Genomic DNA, 20,576 nt, shown 5'->3' with positions numbered 1-20,576 from the left:
CCTAAAATTTAAGACAAAAAATTTCATTTTCGACTTAATCATTCATACGACAATTTATAGTAAACATTATCAAGTTATCTTATTTCATAAAAACCATAGATCACAAATCTCATAAACATGTCATAAGATAGTAATAATGTCAGATTACAAATCCCAAGGATCTCATATGCGGAAAATGTGTGTGTGTGTGTGTGATGTGCTGCTACCGTGTCGGCTCCTTTCCCTTCAAAGAAGAAGGACCTGAAACAAAAACTGAAAACCGTAAGCACGAAGCTTAGTGAGTTCCCCCATCATACCACATACCATACAAACACAAAATGCCTAGCATATCTGGGTGCTGGCCTCCCCTTTGATATCTTTCAACCGGTAACTGCCTAGCATATTTGGGTGATGGCCTCCCCTTCGGTATCTTTCAACCGGTAACTGTGGACTATTTCACCCCTACCACTACCACATAATAACATAACCTACTATCACATAAAGCATAACATATAGTGGCATACCAGATAATTATCACAAAGACAATCATATCAACTATAATCAATACTAGTGGGCCGACATTGGTGCCTTCGACCCACTCCTACTGGAAGGTAACTCACCTCAATGCCGTGAAGTAGCTGAACTGTCCTCGACTCTGGGATCTACTCCTCTCAAACTCCTAGACATAACAATATCCTTTAATTACTCTTTCATACTAATAACCCTTTTAAGGGTCAACTCTGGTCAATGGTCAAAGTCAAAGTCAACATCTTGGTTGACTCAACTCGCCGAGTTGGTCCATCAACTCATCGAGTTCCATAATCCATAAAACCCCGAAATCTCGATCCTACTCGTCGAGTCCTTTTATGAACTCGTCGAGTTCATCCTTATAACATATTCGGGACCTTTTACTCACAACTCGTAGAGTTCCTCCTTGGACTCGTCGAGTTCTCCTTCATACAGAGTCGGGACATTTTGCTCATAACTCACCGAGTTCCTCCTTGAACTTGTCGAGTTCTCCTTCATACAGAGTCGGGACATTTTGCTCATAACTCGCAGAGTTCCTCCTTGAACTCGTCGAGTTCTTCAATCTTCAAGCCCAAAACATGTCCAACTCATGAGCGTCCTAGTAGGCATCTTAGACGTTGTGTAGGACGCATGAGCGTCCTTCAAGGTGTTCTTCAGGATCTTTGGTGTCCTTCATTTACACCGAAAAGGGTCAAATATGGGTAAGCGTCCTAAATTGACGTCCTAGAGCGTTGAACCATCTTCTTGGCTCCTTTTGATGGTGCTACCATTAGATTCAACATAAACCTGAAAATACGAAAGTTGTCGCAAATTTTGTTTACTTTCCGAAACATCTTGATTTGCATCAATTGGAGCACAAAATTTTGAGATATGATTAAAACATTTGAGCATGGTCAACTTTCCAACAACATTTTTCTTCGTAACTTTGTGTAGTTCACCCTACATGTTTGTTAGCCATCATTTGTCCATGTTTTCTTCCAGGTTTCATCCATTTTAGTCATATTTGATTACCATGTACATATTGTTCTAAAAGTAATCAAAGTATGGTCTTTCTTTGGCAAACACACATCAATTCAACACATTTATACCGTTTATTACGCTCCCAAAATAGTCTCATCAATAGACAAAATGGTCTCATCATCAGAGCAACAATTTTAAGAAGTAGATGAAGACGATGTTGATGGGTGTACCCGAATATAGCAAGAATAAAAAGAATAGAATCGTCTTTGAGGATTAAACATAATAGAGGAAGAATAGTATCTTGTAACATCCAAAAATTCAAGCCAATTTAAAACTTTTTGATTCATTTGAAACCATTCAATTATTACAATTTGTTTTCAAAATAGTTTATACATCAGAGTTCCCAGAATTCATAATCGTAAATCGAGGAAGTGTACGGTCACGCCTTCGCCTACCCGCGGCCATTCGCTGAACCTGAAACAATAAACTGAAACTGTAAGCCCGAAAGCTTAGTGAGTTACCCCCAAAATACCAACCTCATATAACCATAATCATATCATATCAACAAATACAGAACATCCATGCATCTCGAGTATACAGTGTGACTGGTCCGCCCGCGCCGAGCCTTTACTCCACCCGGTCCACTCTCTGAGTCTACAGTATGACTGGACCGCCCGCACCGGACCTACCGTCTATCTGGATCTATCCCGAGCCTTCGGTATGACTGGATCGCCATACGGGCCTACAGTCTATCCGGACCGCTCGTAGGGTATGTTGGCCTTCAGCACAAAGCAGGACTGCCTCAACCCAAACATCAAGCAAATAACCATGTGCACATATAACAGGTAATCACATAACAGCCCATAGACAGACAAACCGATCTAGCAGATCATATAGTATAGCACATCCTAACCAGGATACCGACCTAACCGGTCACTAACATAGCATCATCCTATATACCAGGATACCGACCCTAACCAGGTCACTGACATAGCATCATCCTATATACCATGATACCGACCTAACCACCAGGTCACTAAACATAATACCGTCCTAATTACCAGGACGCCGATCTAACAGATCAATAAACATATCAACAATCCTATAACCAGGATATCGACCCCACCGGGTCACTAAAACATAGCATATCACCATCCTAACTACCAGGATGTAAATCAGTAAGCATATCATGCAATAATCCAAATACAAACGATAAAGGGTCGGCCTTGGTGCCTTAGACCCTGTTGATATAGTGAGGAGAACTCACCTTGCAATGCCGAACTGAAGAGGTACGATCAAATCCCCCGATCATAGCCACGAACTCCACCACCTAACACTTTGATGAACCATATTATAAGTGCCCAAATTACCAGAATACCCTTGGAAGTCAAACTGGTCAACTCTTGGTCAAAGTCAAAGTCCTGGTCAAAGTCAGCCTTCCTGATTGACCCTACTCGCCGAGTCAGCCCCTTGACTCGCCGAGTTCCCAAACTCAGAAAATCCTCATATCACGACTCAACCCGCCGAGTCACCTCATGACTCATCGAGTTCATCAATCCCCGAATCCTAGCCTTTCCAACTCACTGAGTCACCACTCAACTCACTAATCCTTATCATAACCAGATGGGTTAGGGTTTGCGACCCGACTCGTCGAGTCCAAGAACAGACTCGCCGAGTTCACTTAAGTCATCCTCATTCAGACGATTTCAGTCCACCCCACTGCTTCCAACTCATAGATCTGGACTCCTATGGCTAGTCTTACACGTAAAGTTTCCAACTTTACGTGCATGCATGGTGATTTTGGCTCAATACAAGCTAGAAAGAAGGTTCAAGACAAGAATGTTCACAAACAAGCTAAAGGGCTGATACTTTATGCCTCCATGGACCAAGAAAAGTCCAGATCTGAAGTTGCAACCCCAGATCTAGTCCCAAAACCCGAAATGGATTCCAAACATGCTAAATAGCCCCAAATCATCATCCAAGAATAGATCTAGAAGGGAAGAGCTCAAGGCAACGACTTGTTACCTCCAAAATGTGCCCAAGATGAAGTAGATTCTGGATCTACACGAATTCCTTGATGCTAGCCTCTTGATCTACAAGTTTCCTTCACTAGAATCACCTTCTAAAGCTCAAAAACTCTCACCAATGGCTCACACACGATTTTAGGGTTTACTGACTCTCAAGGGATGATAAAGAGGTTGAGGTAAGAACATAAGATCCTTTAAATAGGGTGCAAACCCTAAAATTTAGGGTTTTCTCTTCCCAGCACTGACTCGTCGAGTCCCGCCGCCGACTCGGCGAGTCGGGTCACTTACACGTGCCCAACACCCGCTCCGACTCGACGAGTTAAGATACATACTCGTCGAGTCTACTCCTTTATTTCCACATAGCACCCCGAACTTATATTCCTGAACTTGGGATGTTACAACTCCCCCCCACTTAAATTAGGCTTCGTCCTCGAAGCCTGCTGCAGCACACGATTCTGGATAACACTCCTTCATTGCAGCCTCCGGTCTCCCAAACCAGCCCAAATCTCTTCAGGAACTACTACCGCGTCCCTTCTAAGGACAACTCCTTCCTGAGCAGGATCCCTACCTATTACTCCAAGCCTTCCACCGGCCTCTTCTCCTCGACATCCACACACATCAATCTAAGTATCACCTTATGATACTTCCACCTTCCTGTCATGCACACACTTTCGTGACCGGCGAAAGTTGGTTAATACTATAATTTACGGGGCTCTCTCTCATAACATTAATCTATCCTCCCCTTTCCAAAACTGGCGATAACCCGAGTAACTTGCAATATTGGAAACTCATCCAGTTCCCTTCCTGAATCTAGTCCCTTTCCGCGCTGACATGATAATGCATCCTTCAGCTTCCGAGCAACTCTCATGAACAACCAGCTATATCACATAAACACTCATACCTGGCCAATCAGCCTCGGGCTGGAATACCAGGTATGCCTATGACGGGTCCAGTCATCCCTAGGATGGTTTACCCTCGTTTCCTCATGCATGTTTGGCCTAATCAACCCTCGGGTTGGAATACCAAACACATCAGGTCCAATCAATCATAGGGTCCGGTCATCCTTATGATGGAATACCCTCGATTGGAATACCACTACATACATATCCCATGTCTACAACCATACTTGGAATCCAAGGATCTATCCTTGCATCCCCTTTAAACTCCTCTGATTCGACACAACCGAGTACAACTTACCCAAATCTCAACAATACATCCAATCTGAACGCGCTCTACAACAGACATAACCAACACAATCTCTATGCCCGCAGCCTATGACTAAAATACCCTTACGTGGTCCTCAGCATAGGTCTGGATTGCCTCTGAGTCCACAACATGAGTCTGGTATGCCATCACCGGCCCTCAGCTCATGACTGGAATGCTCCCGATGACCGATTGACACTACTGTCGTCACTTCAGTTACCCAACACTCTGACCCTGCAGATATCCACTTTCCTCCACCACCCGAAGGGCCTAATCGACGCTCCTCTCATCAATGAACAGCATAACGATACAAAAACTACTACCACACATGAATCCCAAGACTCATCACAATAACTCAAACAATCATCAACACACCTACCACTACCGGCCAACCAGTACGGCACTCATATCTAACCCATATCACCCCCTTCGGGTTAGAATACCAACATGTCTAATCAATTCAACTATGGAGTTGAAATTCTCAGGGTTTGTTGGCCTACCGCCTCAACCCTACCGCTCCCTTCGAGCCTCCGTGCCTACGACTTACAGTCGGCCCGCACCGGGTATCTTGGCCTACTGCATAGAGCAGGACCGCCTCAACCCTATCCAAATGCCATAGACGATCATGAGGACGATCTAACCCGGTTCCCAGAACCTGAATGACAGGATATTCTAATCCCAAACCTTCCCAAAACTAACTAATACCCATTCGGATCCACTCTCAGTCCCTAACTGGAGTATTACCCGATCCAAGAAGATGAAACCTCGGAGGCACTCTGAACTGATGGGATCACCAAGATCCTTGGCACTCCATCTGATCTCTAACAACAACTTCCGATCAAACCAAAATACACTGGAGTCTTCAGCCTACTCCAGCAGCGTGTTCAACACTTGGAACAGACCTAATGATTGCTATAGCATAGTAGCCTACTCAATACCCGAACATAGATCTACAAACATATACAGAGTCTTCAGCCTGACTGGACCGTTCTCCGAGCCTTCGGTCTTACTGGTACGCCCCATTGGCCTCTAGTCTATCCGGACCGCTCTAAACTGTTGAGCATCTCCCTGGACCACCCCTCTTGATGCTCTCTCCCATGCAGCCTGTTGTCACCCACTTGGGGCTTCGAACTCCTGATCTACTCTGTGGACTATATCCCCAGCCTAACCCTAGGCCTCATGTCGATTTTCCACCCTCTCGGAAATCTGTGGTCTGTTCCCTGACCCGCGTGTCTACTACATACGCTAAATAACCTGCACTCCCGTGCTGAATGTATTGCCGAGCCCTGGCAGCTAACAAAACCCTCAATCTATCAATCCAAAAACCCTCAGAGTCGAGCACACCCTCGACCGAATACTCGAAGTGAACTCAAACCATGATCAGAACTCCAACCTGATTCCCCGAATTCTGTTATCAACCACCGAGAAGACGTGATACACATGCTGGGAAGTTTTACCAAACTCCCAACTCACACAATCCTCCAAACAAACAACCACTTGGTTTGTCTTCCTTCCTGCCAACGATGCGAGACTTATCCCATTTTCAACACCGCTCCTGCTTCTGTATCCTGGGACGATTCTCCCCCACTTAGATTCGACTAAGTCTTCACAACACATGGACATTGGGGAATTCCCAACCCTTCTCCCTTTCCTACAATCGATCCGATGACAACCAACTCTTTCCCAATTGATCACACACTTCTAATAATCAGATGAACACTTTCTGTATCCCAGTCAAAACCGACAATCACTAATGCTTGAATGGCCCCACCCTCATGTCCTGGAGACCAAAAGATAAATGTTGCAAATAATACCTTAGCAACGAACCACTTCCCTTGGCGCTTTCATTCGTAAATCACTAACGGTTGTTGAAACCACTAAATCCTGATGATGATGGATAACCCTTCTGTAGGACCCTATCCGCAGACTTCACACCTAATACCCCTTTTCCTAAAGGTGCTCCAAACAAGTTTCCCGCTCTCGGGCTCTAGAATCATTCTATTCAGGGTTCGCACCCTAACTTACTTACCCGCTCAAACGTCCACAACTGAACTGCAACAACTGAAGCAACCTCTGCCCTAACCTGGGCTACGGACTACTTCCCAAGACATAGTCTACAATTCCAAAAGTGCAATAGATCGCACAATAAACCCTTACCGTCCGATACAAGAGATCTAAGGCAAACCGGACATCACAAAATACTTATGCCACATCGACCCACCTGTGCTCAACGACGCTGAAATAATATCGCCAATCCCTTCAACCAACTAACCCCGAGCAAGAATACAACCTGATCCTGGGGTCACAAGCCTGCTCACTCCTTCGAGCTCGGAAAACTGAAAGGGCACAATCCTTGCCCTATAAAACGACAGTCCAATCCATCAATTAACCATTCCACTTCCAACTGCAAAACCCCAGCTGAACATAATCATCACTCCCTTCCGGAGTTCCCGCGATTCACATTCCGGCCTCGAGCAAACCCCCGACCCTCAAATCTAGAAACCCACGTGCTAACCTCTCCCGCTCAACCCGCATAAATATAACAAGTACAGATCATCTTCCCGATCCCAAATAACTGCAGCCCTCTGCTCATCAGAATATATCCCAGAACTAGGAAGCTCGACCAGCTCCTCCCTTTGACGTCGTTACAGCTGTTAAAGCTGCCACGACAACCATTTCGGCAATGGCTGCATAGCGCTCGTCGAAATACTCAACCATGACGGTCTTAAAAGACCCAATCATCTCCAGAATCTGTCCCCGAACGATCTCGATCCTGATCTGGATCCGGTCTCAAAACGTCTCGAATAATCCATACCATAATCATGGGAACCGACTCCAACCCAACCTTGGGGGTTGTGACTTCCTTGATACGCGTATGGGTCCTGTGCTTTCAGCAGTACGGGCCCATACTACCTTCCACACCTACCCATATTTGTCTCAAGTATCACCACAACACCCTACAATATACATATACATAGCGAGCGATAAATCCTCACTCTAGACGAATGCTAAATATCTCATCATTGGCCTCCCGGCCTCTCACTACCCACCTATCCATGAAACTTCCATCAACCCCTACAGCACTAGTGTATGCTAGCCATACATAACGCTGGACCCTATAGACTTTCGAATATCCAATCCTACCCTAAGCCCTAATCAATAAGAACAGAACATAAGGCCAGATCAAACATTCTCAGGCTATAAGATCTTAATTATATACAACTGTGATGCATACACAAGTAACTACAGTAATGATGTCAATCTCATATAAGGAAAACCCTAGGCTAACAGGCATCATGAAATCAGGTAATTCTATCATGCAATTCCTGAAGATCCCTAGTCTAGTACTAGCATGCTGTTCTAATATATCACAATATCAAATAACAGTATGGTATTTTGGGGTCTACTTACTGGCTCCGGCCGATCGTACACTCTGCATCCTCCTTTACTTATTTTGAAAACCATTTTAGAAATCATTTTGAAAACCTTTCCTTGGTTTGAGACTGGATTCACACGAATGTTCCTCCAATTCACTCAAACCAAGGCTCTGATACCAACTTGTAACATCCAAAAATTCAAGCCAATTTAAAACTTTTTGATTCATTTGAAACCATTCAATTATTACAATTTGTTTTCAAAATAGTTTATACATCAGAGTTCCCAGAAATCATAATCGTAAATCGAGGAAGTGTACGGTCACGCCTTCGCCTACCCGCGGCCATCCGCTGAACCTGAAACGATAAACTAAAACTGTAAGCCCTAAAATACCAACCTTATATAACCATAATCATATCATATCAACAAATACAGAACAACCATGCATCTCGAGTATACAGTGTGACTGGTCCGCCCGCGTCGGGCCTTCAGTCCACCCGGTCCACTCTCTGAGTCTACAGTATGACTGGACCGCCCGCACCGGGCCTACCGTCTATCTGGATCTATCCCGAGCCTTCGGTATGACTGGATCGCCATACGGGACTACAGTCTATCCGGACCGCTCGTAGGGTATGTTGGCCTTCAGCACAAAGCAGGACCGCCTCAACCCAAACATCAAGCAAATAACCATGTGCACATATAACAGGTAATCACATAACAGCCCATAGACAGACAAACCGATCTAGCAGATCATATAGTATAGCACATCCTAACCAGGATACCGACCTAACCGCTCACTAACATAGCATCATCCTATATACCAGGATACCGACCCTAACCAGGTCACTGACATAACATCATCCTATATACCAGGATACCGACCTAACCACCAGGTCACTAAACATAATACCGTCCTAATTACCAGGACGCCGATCTAACAGATCAATAAACATATCAACAATCCTATAACCAGGATATCAACCCAACCGGGTCACTAAAACATAGCATATCACCATCCTAACTACCAGGATGCAAATCAGTAAGCATATCATGCAATAATCCAAATACAAACGATAAAGGGTCGGCCTTGGTGCCTTAGACCCTGTTGATATAGTGAGGAGAACTCACCTTGCAATGCCGAAATGAAGAGGTACGATCAAATCCCCCGATCATAGCCGCGAACTCCACCACCTAACACTTTGATGAACCATATTATAAGTGCCCAAATTACCAGAATACCCTTGGAAGTCAAACTGGTCAACTCTTGGTCAAAGTCAAAGTCCTGGTCAAAGTCAGCCTTCCTGATTGACCCTACTCGCCGAGTCAGCCCCTTGACTCGCCGATTTCCCAAACTCAGAAAATCCTCATATCACGACTAAACTCGCCGAGTCACCCCATGACTCGTCGAGTTCATCAATCCCCGAGTCCTAGCCTGTCCAACTCACTGAGTCACCACTCAACTCACTGATCCTTATCATAACCAGATGGGTTAGGGTTTGCGACCCGACTCGTCGAGTCCAAGAACAGACTCGCCGAGTTCACTTAAGTCATCCTCATTCAGACGATTTCAATCCATCCCACTGCTTCCAACTCATAGATCTGGACTCCTAGGGCTAGTCTTACACGTAAAGTTTCCAACTTTACGTGCATGCAAGGTGATTTTGGCTCAATACAAGCTAGAAAGAAGGTTCAAGACAAGAATGTTCACAAACAAGCTAAAGGGCTGATACTTTATGCCTCCATGGACCAAGAAAAGTCCAGATCTGAAGTTGCAACCCCAGATCTAGTCCCAAAACCCGAAATGGATTCCAAACATGCTAAATAGCCCCAAATCATCATCCAAGAATAGATCTAGAAGGGAAGAGCTCAAGGCAACGACTTGTTACCTCCAAAATGTGCCCAATATGAAGTAGATTCTGGATCTACACGAATTCCTTGATGCTAGCCTCTTGATCTACAAGTTTCCTTCACTAGAATCACCTTCCAAAGCTCAAAAGCTCTCACCAATGGCTCACACACGATTTTAGGGTTTACTGACTCTCAAGGGATGATAAAGAGGCTGAGGTGAGAACATAAGATCATTTAAATAGGGTGCAAACCCTAAAATTTAGGGTTTTCTCTTCCCAGCACTGACTCGTCGAGTCCCGCCGCCGACTCGGCGAGTCGGGTCACTTAACACGTGCCCAACACCCGCTCCGACTCGACGAGTTAAGACACATACTCGTCGAGTCTACTCATTTATTTCCACATAGCACCCCGAACTTATATTCCTGAACTTGGGATGTTACATATCTTCTCCCATGATTGAACAACGTCCATGAGGTCTACACTACAACAAAATTTCCACAGTAGCATAACACCATTCCTTGGTCGTGGGTTTGAAATAGGTTGGGTTGGAAAAGACAATATTTAACAGTTGAAACTCAAACATTTAACTTTGAAATTGGCCTCTCAACATGAAAAGACGAAAATACCCTTATGTGAGAGTCACAAGCTAAAAAGAACGAAAACATTTACCTGCTGAATTAGAGAACAAATCCAAAATAAACCCTCAAATAAGAATATTTTTTGCAAATCGAAACTAATTTTGGACCTTAAGTAAAAAAAATTACAAACCATATAAAGACTGATTTTGAAGTTTTCTCAACATTTTATTACAACAATAAAAGTTGCATAGTCACACTTATTTATTTTCAAAAACATCCAAACATCCCCCCACCCACCTCCACCCTCCAGCCACCTTTTTGCACAGACAAAATTCCATCTACCGTCTTCTACGCCACCTTTTCGGTTGCCATCTTCACTCGCTTTCCCTGTTGGTTTTCTCTCTTGTGTTGGATTTGGATGGCTAGTCTTGGCGATATTGGGGTTTCTGCACTCATAAACATAATCACCGCCTTCGCTTTCTTGTTGGCCTTTGCTCTACTCAGAATCCAACCTATTAATGACAGAGTTTACTTCCCCAAATGGTACATTATTGGGGCCAGAAGCAGTCCTAGACACACTGGAAATTTTGTGGGCAAATTCGTCAATCTCAATTTCAACACTTACCTTACATTCCTTAACTGGATGCCTCAAGCTATGCGCATGAAGGAGCCTGAGATTATTGAACACGCTGGCCTTGATTCTGCTGCTTTCTTGAGGATTTACGTTCTTGGGTACTTCTAATTCTTCCTTCTTTAATGTGGGTTTTTGTTAATTTACCATGTCTGTATGCAAGCTAAGCTTCGTCAGTCAAAGTTCTGGTAATTTTATCTAGCAGTTCGTCAAATTTGGGATTTTTAATGCTGCTTTTATGAAAAGTCGGATGCTTTAAAGTTGTTTCTTTTACTGGTTTTGGTTAATTTTCTTAATCACTCCAACATTAACTAATGCAAATTTCTTGAAAAGCTTGTGAACATTTGGGGTTTTTACTGTTGTTGTTTTTTTAGACTTCTGCTATTCCTATTTAATTTGTTTTTTGTTGAATTGATGAAATCATTCCTACTTTGTGCTTAAATCAATCATTTTTATTATATTTTTTTTACCTGTGAATTTGTCTAGAAGCTTAGAACTTAGACTTTTTACTGTTGTGTTTCTTGAAAACTAGGGTACTTGTAATTCCTTTTGCTCTCGATGGGTTTCTATTTCAAAAAGATTATTCGTAACTTGTTAATTTTCTGATTTATATTGCTGTTTCTCATGAAAGCTTGGGTACTCTAAATTTCTTTCTTTTTCATATGGGTTTTATGTTAAATCGATGAAATTATTCATGAATTGATCTTAATTAGCAGAATACTTCTTTGTTGGTTGTGAATTTTTGAGGATTCTATGAAATTTGGGATCTTATTGTTGTTCTGTTGAGGAACTTGAGTGTTCCTAAACCTTTAATTTATTGGATTTTTGTTAACTTGGTAGAATTGTTATAAAAAAAGTGCAAAATTAATTAATTTTTTTGGGTAATTGTGGGATTCGGGAACTTTTACTCTTGGAGTTGTGATGAGTTGGAGACTCGGAGTTAATAGCAAAAGTGAGAGAGAGAGAGAGGGGCCTAACAAACTTGGAGTTTTTGTTATATTCATTTGTTTCTTATTATTATTTTTTTAATTAATCACTTTAAGAGTTTAATGTCATTCTTTATAAACTTTCAGCTTAAAAATTTTCGGGCCAGCTGCGATTGTGGCTTTCTTGGTTCTAATTCCAGTTAATGTATCGGGTGGGTTGTTGTTTTTCCTCAGCCACGATTTGGTCATCAGTGACATTGATAAGCTTTCCATATCAAATGTTCCACCTAAATCTTCAAAGTAAGTTTATGTTCTTCATTCTTTTTCTTTATAGTTCATATGAAACTGGTTGGTTTAAAAATGTAGAAATCTTTAGTCCCCATTCAGAAATTATATAGTTACTTCAAAAAAAAAAACCCAACATGAGGGTCGAGGGAGGTAATTTACAATGTGTGTGTTTTGATTTTCAGATTTTTTGCACACATTTTGATGATGTATTTGTTCACGTTTTGGGCATGCTATATGCTCTACAAGGAGTATGATGTGGTAGCATCAATGAGATTGAACTTTTTGGCTTCAAAAAGTAGGCGAGCTGAGCAATTCACGGTATTGTTTTTTTTTTTTTTTTTTTTTTATTACTTTGGTAAATTTTTACATCTGACATCTTTAACTTTATGAGTTATTTTTGCAGGTTCTTGTTAAAAACGTGCCTCATGTGCATAAAAATTCTGTGTCCGATACAGTAGACTATTTCTTTAAAAAAAATCACTCAACTCATTATCTTTGTCACCAGGTAATAAATATAATTTTTATTGAGTTTCTTTACTTGCATACATTCTTTTTCGCTCCTTAGATTTTTAATGCAATGCGAATTACCCATTCTGATTTTTTATTTCGGCTCGAATTACTCCTATTCATAATAATCATAGAAGTAATAGGGTCTTTAGTCTGTATCATCACAAGGGTTAAGGAAGGAAGTATCTCCATGCCACATATTACATATACATGCATGCATGCATACATACATATAGATGTAGATAATGTATGTGCATACATATATTAATTCCATGATAACCATAGTACTGGTGATTTTGATTCAGGCCGTCTACAATGCAAACAAGTTTGCTAGAGCGGTGAAGAAAAGACAAAAACTGCAAAACTATTTAGACTACAATGAGCTTAAGTTTGAAAGAACTCCCCACAAACGTCCAACAAAAAAGGTAACTCTCTGCTCTTAATCTTATCTTATGCACCAAAACTTGTACATTTCTTTTATTGAGAATGTATTGATATGCTGTAAAATATTGAACTTTTTTTTTTTGAGTGTTGATCGATATTTGAACTCTCAGACGGGGTTCCTTGGACTTTGGGGTAAAAAGGTAGACTCCATAGAATACTATCAACAACAGGTTAAAGAGCTTGACGAAAAGGTGAGTAAACTACTAACTACTAATCCGTTTAAAGAATGTAAGGAGTTTTTAGTTATTCAATTACTATTTTATTAAATATATTGGCTTCTTGCAAATTGAAATAGTAGTTAACGATGGAGCGTGAGAGAATTTTCAAGGACCCGAAATGCATTATGCCGGCTGCATTTGTATCGTTCAACTCGCGATGGGGTGCGGCTGTGTGCGCTCAGACGCAACAAAGCAAAAACCCGATTTTATGGTTAACAGATTGGGCCCCTGAACCTCGAGATGTTTACTGGAAAAATCTGGCTATACCTTTTGTTTCTTTGAGCATCCGTAGACTAGTTATATCATTAGCTGTCTTCGCCTTGGTGTTCTTCTACATAATACCCATCGCATTCGTTCAATCGCTCGCCAATCTTGATGGGCTTGAAAGGGTCGTTCCTTTTCTCAAGCCCGTGATTGAATTGTAAGTAAATAAATTCTTCTTCTTCTTCTTCTTCTTCTTCTTCTTCTTCTTAAGTATTAATTATGGACATGGCGGAATTTGATTTTGGAATCTTCGCAGGAGTTTTATCAAGTCTTTCCTTCAGGGTTTTCTTCCTGGTCTTGCTCTGAAGGTTTTTCTATGGCTTCTTCCCGGAATTCTTATGACCATGTCAAAAATCGAAGGGCACGTTGCGTTTTCTGTATTGGAAAGGAGAACGGCTGGAAAATACTATTTCTTCATGCTGGTGAATGTTTTCTTAGGAAGTATCGTAACTGGAACAGCATTTGAGCAGCTTGATTCTTTCCTTCACCAATCACCAACACAGTAACGTTTTGTTTCTTTTCGTAATAACAAAATTCTAGTTTCTTTATCATATACAAATCAATGTAAGCATATTGGTATTTATGATTTACAGGATTCCAAGGACTATTGGGGTATCGATTCCAATGAAAGCTACTTTCTTTATTACATATATAATGGTTGATGGGTGGGCAGGCATGGCAGGAGAGATTCTTCGGTTGAAGCCTTTGATCATGTTTCATCTCAAGAACATGTTACTTGTGAAAACTAAAAGAGATAGAGAAAAGGCAATGAATCCCAAGAGCATAGATTTCCCGGAAACCATTCCTTCTCTTCAACTATACTTCCTTATGGGGGCTGTGTATGCTGTAGTTACTCCAATCCTTCTTCCCTTTATACTCATCTTCTTTGCTTTTGCATACTTTGTCTATCGTCACCAGGTAAATCTTAAATCGTGCTCATTCTTTCCATGTTTCACGTAGGCTGTTGAAGGATATATGTGTAATTTTGCTTTTTGTATATATTAAATTAACACAGGTAATTAACGTGTACAATCAACGTTACGAGAGTGCTGCTGCATTTTGGCCACATGTTCATACTCGGATAATAGCCAACTTGATGATATCTCAGTTTCTTTTGTTGGGATTACTTAGCACAAAAAAGGCTGCAAGTTCAACTCCCTTGCTTGCTGTTTTACCGATTTTGACTGTGACTTTCCACAATTACTGCAAGAGCCGGTTCGAGCCTGCTTTCCAAAAATACCCTCTTGAGGTAACTACTCATCCATCTTTTTATTTTCACAATAAAATGCACTTAAAAACATCAAAGATCAGGGAACAACAACTATATCATTTGTGTGGCAAACTTGATGTATAAATTTGGTTTCTCAGGAAGCTGTGGAGAAGGACGCACAAGATGAAGTTTATGAAGGTGAAATGGAGATGAAATCTTTCTTGTCTGAGGCATATTTACATCCAGTTTTACGTTCATTTGAAGAAGTTGAGCTAGTAGAGTTGGGAGTTGAAAGAATCCCAAGTCAACCAACTACCGAACCTGCTTTTGGTTTGGATTCCCCTGAAAGCAAGGTGTCTCCTAAAACTCAAAAGCAGAATCTTGAAGTTGTAGTTGAGCAACATGAGAGTGTATTTACCATGTCCCGTGAGACCTCTGTGCATCAGACCCACAACACCTGACTCACCCTTACCCTGGATGCTAATGCTACATGTAGCTTCCATAACTGTGGCTAACCTAAATGGTCTTTTTGGATATCAATGGTTGTTGTTCATATCATATAGATGTCTTGGTGGGGTGGGGTTTTTTTTGATATGTAGGAACTGAGCATGTTAGACTTCGCTATCAGCCTCATGTACTGGTTAGTATTGGTCTTAGTTTAGGTTTGGGGGTATCAATAGGTCCTTTTTTTGTAATAAAAAAATAATTAGTTTGTAATGATGTTTATTTTTTGTTCTTGTAATATGGCAATATGGCTTGGTCCTTGTTTTGTGACCGAGTCTTGGTCTTAATTTGGTTTTAGAAAAGAAATAGTAACCAAAGCTAGACCATTGGTCTTAGCCTCTTAGGCATCAAACCGTTACATATAGCATAAAAACCACAATACATTAAAGAAAAAAGTTATAGAAAGAAACAGAGCAATTGGTTCTATCCACCAACAGGCCAAAAAGCCCATGGTCACACGACGGAGCCTAGGAAAGGCCCAACCCAACTTACATGTCACTTACGAAATTCAGACCCATTTAGGCAACATTTATTTTTTATTTTTATTCTTTTTTGTATTTTTCGTTTGTTTAAATTGGCGAGTGTTATTTGTTTTAAACTGCAAAACCGTTAGAACCATAACTTTATTGACTTGGGGGGTTCAGGGTTCGTCGGGTTGAGGTCACCCTTAATCGATTAGATGGTTTGGTTTTAGGTTTGAAAATATTTATTCAGGTCCAAATCAAAACAATGTTTATTAATAATCATGTTATACATATTTCACAAATTTGATATTCTGATGATGACAATAATATAACAAAGTTAAGACTGTTAATAGAGTTGTCACGCCCACAATATGGCTTTTTAACCCAAATTACATTAATGGTAGCATATGTTTTTTTTTTACAACAGCAAACACCCACCCACTACACTTACTCCTATTTCTAAACATTTTATCAACTATAGGACTTGAACCCTCTGACACTTAGGGGATGGATACATTTCCAATATACCTGATCCTGCTAGGCTACAAACCCTTTGGTGGTAATATGATACTTTTTTACTATCCATGTATTCTTACTTTAGAAGTTGTGGTTTTACTTAGTTGTGAGATCAACTTATAAGAATATTAGGATATAACATTTTAACATTTACCCTTACTATCCATGTCCACTTTATAAATAAATGTATATTGCATTTTTATTAGGCCATTTTCTAGTCATTTGTTTATAGCATGTATGGTTGTATTTATTCTATCTCCGATGGTTATACGACTAAGTTCTAGATTTATATTGAATTGCATGGATAAGAGCAAATCTTGGTGTTTCTTATATACCAACCTCAAGGCATTCATCCCTCTAACCCTAGACCTTGACAGACTTTACTACGATTCTGCGCAAGAACTCATTGAAACCCATTTCATGAGTTTTGGTGTTCATGGCCATCTTGATGGCTCTTTTGTCCCTAATACTGCTAAAACCTGATAAGGGCACAACCTGATTTATTGGTCAAGTTGTGGATCTACGGCAGTATTTCCAAATAGATTCTCCATATGATTTTAAAGAAAATCGTTTTTGCTCATTTGGTTTGGCATAGTCTAAGGAACATATTTCACAACAACAAATATGCATGGGTTATTTGGCTCGGCAATGAATTTCGTTCCTTGCTCCTTGGTGACTTTTTCATCATTAATCATCATCATCATCATCCATCAAAAAAACCTTTGATTTCATTGCCAAAACTGATGTTGTTATTAACAAAATGACTTTGATTATTCACATGATCAATGGGATTCCTAAAAAATTATTAATAATATTACGAGAATCATATGTAACAAAGATCGTCTCCCATTATTTCTTCAAGTCAAACGATGTTGCTACTCGAAAAACAATGTAAATATTTTAATCGTCGGTTTACAGGTTCTTACAATGAATATAATTGTCTCTCACGATCCTTAATGTGTACTCATAGTCAACATATTGTTCATCCTTTCGGTCAATGTCTAAATTAACATCAAAACAATCGTCAAAATAATTTTAATGGACGTTAAAATTGTAACAGCCAGAGAAGAAATTCATCAAATCGGAATGAAAATGAAAACCTAAGTTAGCTAACATCCCTATTAGCACCGTTGTAGGGATGGCCAACCTTCGGCTAGATATCACCACCCCTTGGGTCACTTTGGTTATGTGTTGGGAAATTTTAGGGTTTGTGGTGGAGATCTGGATACCGACTTGGATCGTGATATCACTTTTCGAACTGATATTTCTACCCTATGCATGGGTTACAAGAAATTCAGCCTAGGATAATCCAAGTGGACACTTACGATTCTAGGCACAGAAATCGTAAGCCAAAATGCTAGAGGATTCTGTGAAAGTATGATGAAAAATGAGAGCTTAAGATTGTAACCCTCTTCTGAAAAGAAGAGTCGTTTATATAATAAACAATATTAGGGTTTTATTAGGTTGGGCCGTCATTAGTTGCTTTGGAAGCAAGTAATGTTAATTGGAATTTAATGAGGATTTAGGGTTACCAAAACTAACGAGTTTCGTTAGTTTTACCATAAACACCCTCAAGAAATTGAATTTTCCACTATGGTCCCATATGTAAAATTCGGTGAGGGTTTATATAATAAAATTCAGATTTAGGGACCCCAGCAGGGGCTCTGCCCCTTGGACCCCGCTAGGGGCGCTGCCCCTAGACCCCGCCAAAGGGGCGCTGCCCCTTTGGAAACCTCGGACCCGGGGGCGCTGCCCCCAGACCCCCGACTAGTCGTCGAACCGGCTTCTAATTCGATCTTATACATGCGTGCACTCCGCACAACCCCGTACATATAATAGAGTACAAATTATGAAGCCCCTTAGCTCACATGTTAGTTCCAGTTACTTAAAATGACATGTTGACACTAAAATACCAACAATCCTCCCCCATTTTAGTGTAACCCTTGAACAACCATAACCTTTATCAAACAAACCAAACTAGTACATAATGAAAATATCGAAACGATTGAATTTCCACTTAGTATCATACATTTGCAAATACTCGAGAATCAGGGTGTTCTAAGAATTGAACCCATCAACTCATTTGAATACCAGAAAGTAAAATACATACTAGTTTATTGAATTTCTAGCAAATTACAACTTGACACTATTATAAAGCCGTGTGTCACAATCCTCGCATGATTGTATCAAGGTCAAGTCCACAACCTCTTGAAATACGGCTACACTTCACAATCACGTAGGTAACTCCTTTCCATGTATCTGCACATACATTTATCAAGGGAATTATTAAGAAGTTAAACTTCAACCTGGCTAACATGCAAAACCGAACACATACCTGGGATGAATACTTCATGTGTTCCAATCTATAAGTATGAGCTTTCCACATTGAATTCAACTCCTAACATTATATTAGGAGGGAATTGGGTGTCTCATCATTATAGAATTAAATGGACTTTAATCTCATCCCGATTACAGACTTGTGCACTAAGTCTCTTGTCAGACCTTTAGTCAAGTGATCTGCCAAATTTTGTTGCGGTTTCACAAACTCAACCGAAATCACACCATTCATGATTAGTTCTCTAATCATACTATGTCTAACACCTAAGTGTCTAGACTTGCCATTATAAACCTGGCTAGATGTTACAACCCGAAACTTTCATCTCGCACCTTAGTCAATTCAATCAAAGTTAAACTTGTTTCGTTGACTTCTTGCACTGCTTGAGGGTTCCTTTAAGTGATTCTAAGCTTGAGCATGACCAAGGTTGAGTCTAGGAATGAGTCAAGAAGTCATATACTGTCAAAACAAGGCCATACACACCTTTAGAGGGAGTGTACGGCCGTACACATGGGTGTGCGGCCGCACACATACCTCCTGGCAGTACACTCCCTTCTTGACAGCACACCCATCCTATATAAAGGATAGACCCCTTTTCTTTCATTCCTTTAACATCCTGGCAGCACACAACACCTTTTCTCTCAAGACTCTTCAACCGCAAACCCTCCCAAGGCTTCAAAAACGTGAGTAATCCATCCCTTAACTTGTTGTGCATGAAGAACCTCTTGATCTAGGCCTTGAATCATGAAAGTCCCGTCATGTTCTTCATCTCTTTGAAGGAGTGCGACCACACACTCATGTGTGCGGCAGCACACTCCTATGTACGGCCACACACTCCTGTGTGCGGCAGCACACTCCTGTGTGAGGTAGCACACTCCCTTGTGCAGCAGCACACACATTTGTGCGACCATACACACACACCATAGGACCACAAACCCATTTCTAAGACCCTAAACTTGTACTACAACCAAGTATGGGCCTAGGACACTTCATGGATGCAAGTATGGACCTTGAAAACACCTCAAAGGCACCTTCCATCATGAGTGTACGGCCGCACACCCATGGCCGTACACACCTTTAAGGTGGCCATACACCTCCCTCATGCAATCCTTTGAGGTCCTAACACTTAGTGCAAGTAGTCCCAAGTTCTTAGAGTGGTTCTTCAGCACATCTAGTGGTGAAATACCATCATTTGACTCCTTTATGTGTCATTACTTGTTGATTAGGATCAAATCGTGTTCAAAGCTTCACTTGAACACCCAGCTTTCCGTATCGATCCTTCAATCAAACCACTCGCTCAAGGTGAGTTCATACCCCTATATTTTCCGTATTTTTAATGTTTTCAGGGGGGATACAAGCTAAACATAAAGGTTTTCAAAACTCATGAAATTCTCATACTTTAACCCTTTTGTACTGTGTTGAGCATAAGGGACGTTTTCACTAAAATTGCATGGTTTTCCGGACTCGCTATTCACTACATTTTACATACAAACTATAATCGGTATAGTTTGGGATTTTTCTAAGCATAACAAGTATAGAAACTTTCACTACTAAACGTATGCACTAAGACAGAAATAGTTTACAATTTGCATCACTACTTTATCGCGTTTTCATAACTGTAATTATCACTACAAACGATATACATTCGGATTTTCATTACGGTAGAACGCTACTACACTACATGTAAACTAGATTGTACGATACTGTGAGGCGCTACTTCACTACTGTACCCTTAGGTGTACAGGGATAAATCCTATCATAGTATAACCAG

General features: G+C 40.9%; 1 protein-coding gene across 1 annotated transcript; it reads left to right on the top strand.

The window, feature by feature from the left end:
- Positions 1-10,774: 10,774 nt before the first annotated feature.
- Positions 10,775-15,777, top strand: LOC145119686 (hyperosmolality-gated Ca2+ permeable channel 1.8-like). Its single transcript, XM_079055388.1, has 11 exons — positions 10,775-11,230; positions 12,203-12,355; positions 12,526-12,661; positions 12,747-12,848; positions 13,156-13,275; positions 13,405-13,485; positions 13,593-13,933; positions 14,033-14,278; positions 14,370-14,694; positions 14,792-15,025; positions 15,145-15,777. The coding sequence occupies exons 1-11, from the start codon at positions 10,917-10,919 to the stop codon at positions 15,445-15,447; spliced, it is 2,355 nt and encodes a 784-aa protein (XP_078911514.1). The 5' UTR covers positions 10,775-10,916; the 3' UTR covers positions 15,448-15,777.
- The last annotated feature ends 4,799 nt before the right edge of the window (positions 15,778-20,576 follow it).

This window comes from Lactuca virosa, chromosome 6, assembly GCF_052849685.1.
Source record: "Lactuca virosa cultivar CGN04683 chromosome 6, Lactuca_virosa_CGN04683_v6, whole genome shotgun sequence".
Classification (NCBI taxonomy): domain Eukaryota; kingdom Viridiplantae; phylum Streptophyta; class Magnoliopsida; order Asterales; family Asteraceae; genus Lactuca; species Lactuca virosa.
The sequence above is the reverse complement of the archived record's forward strand: the minus strand, read 5'-3'. Positions and strand labels throughout refer to the sequence as shown.

Bases quoted from the DNA above. Each gene is read 5' to 3' on its own strand.
- LOC145119686 (XM_079055388.1), top strand. From the start codon at position 10,917: ATGGCTAGTCTTGGCGATATTGGGGTTTCTGCACTCATAAACATAATC. The intron at 12,662-12,746 runs GTATTGTTTTTT...TTATTTTTGCAG, and splicing joins GGCGAGCTGAGCAATTCACG to GTTCTTGTTAAAAACGTGCC. The intron at 13,934-14,032 runs GTAAGTAAATAA...GAATCTTCGCAG, and splicing joins CTCAAGCCCGTGATTGAATT to GAGTTTTATCAAGTCTTTCC.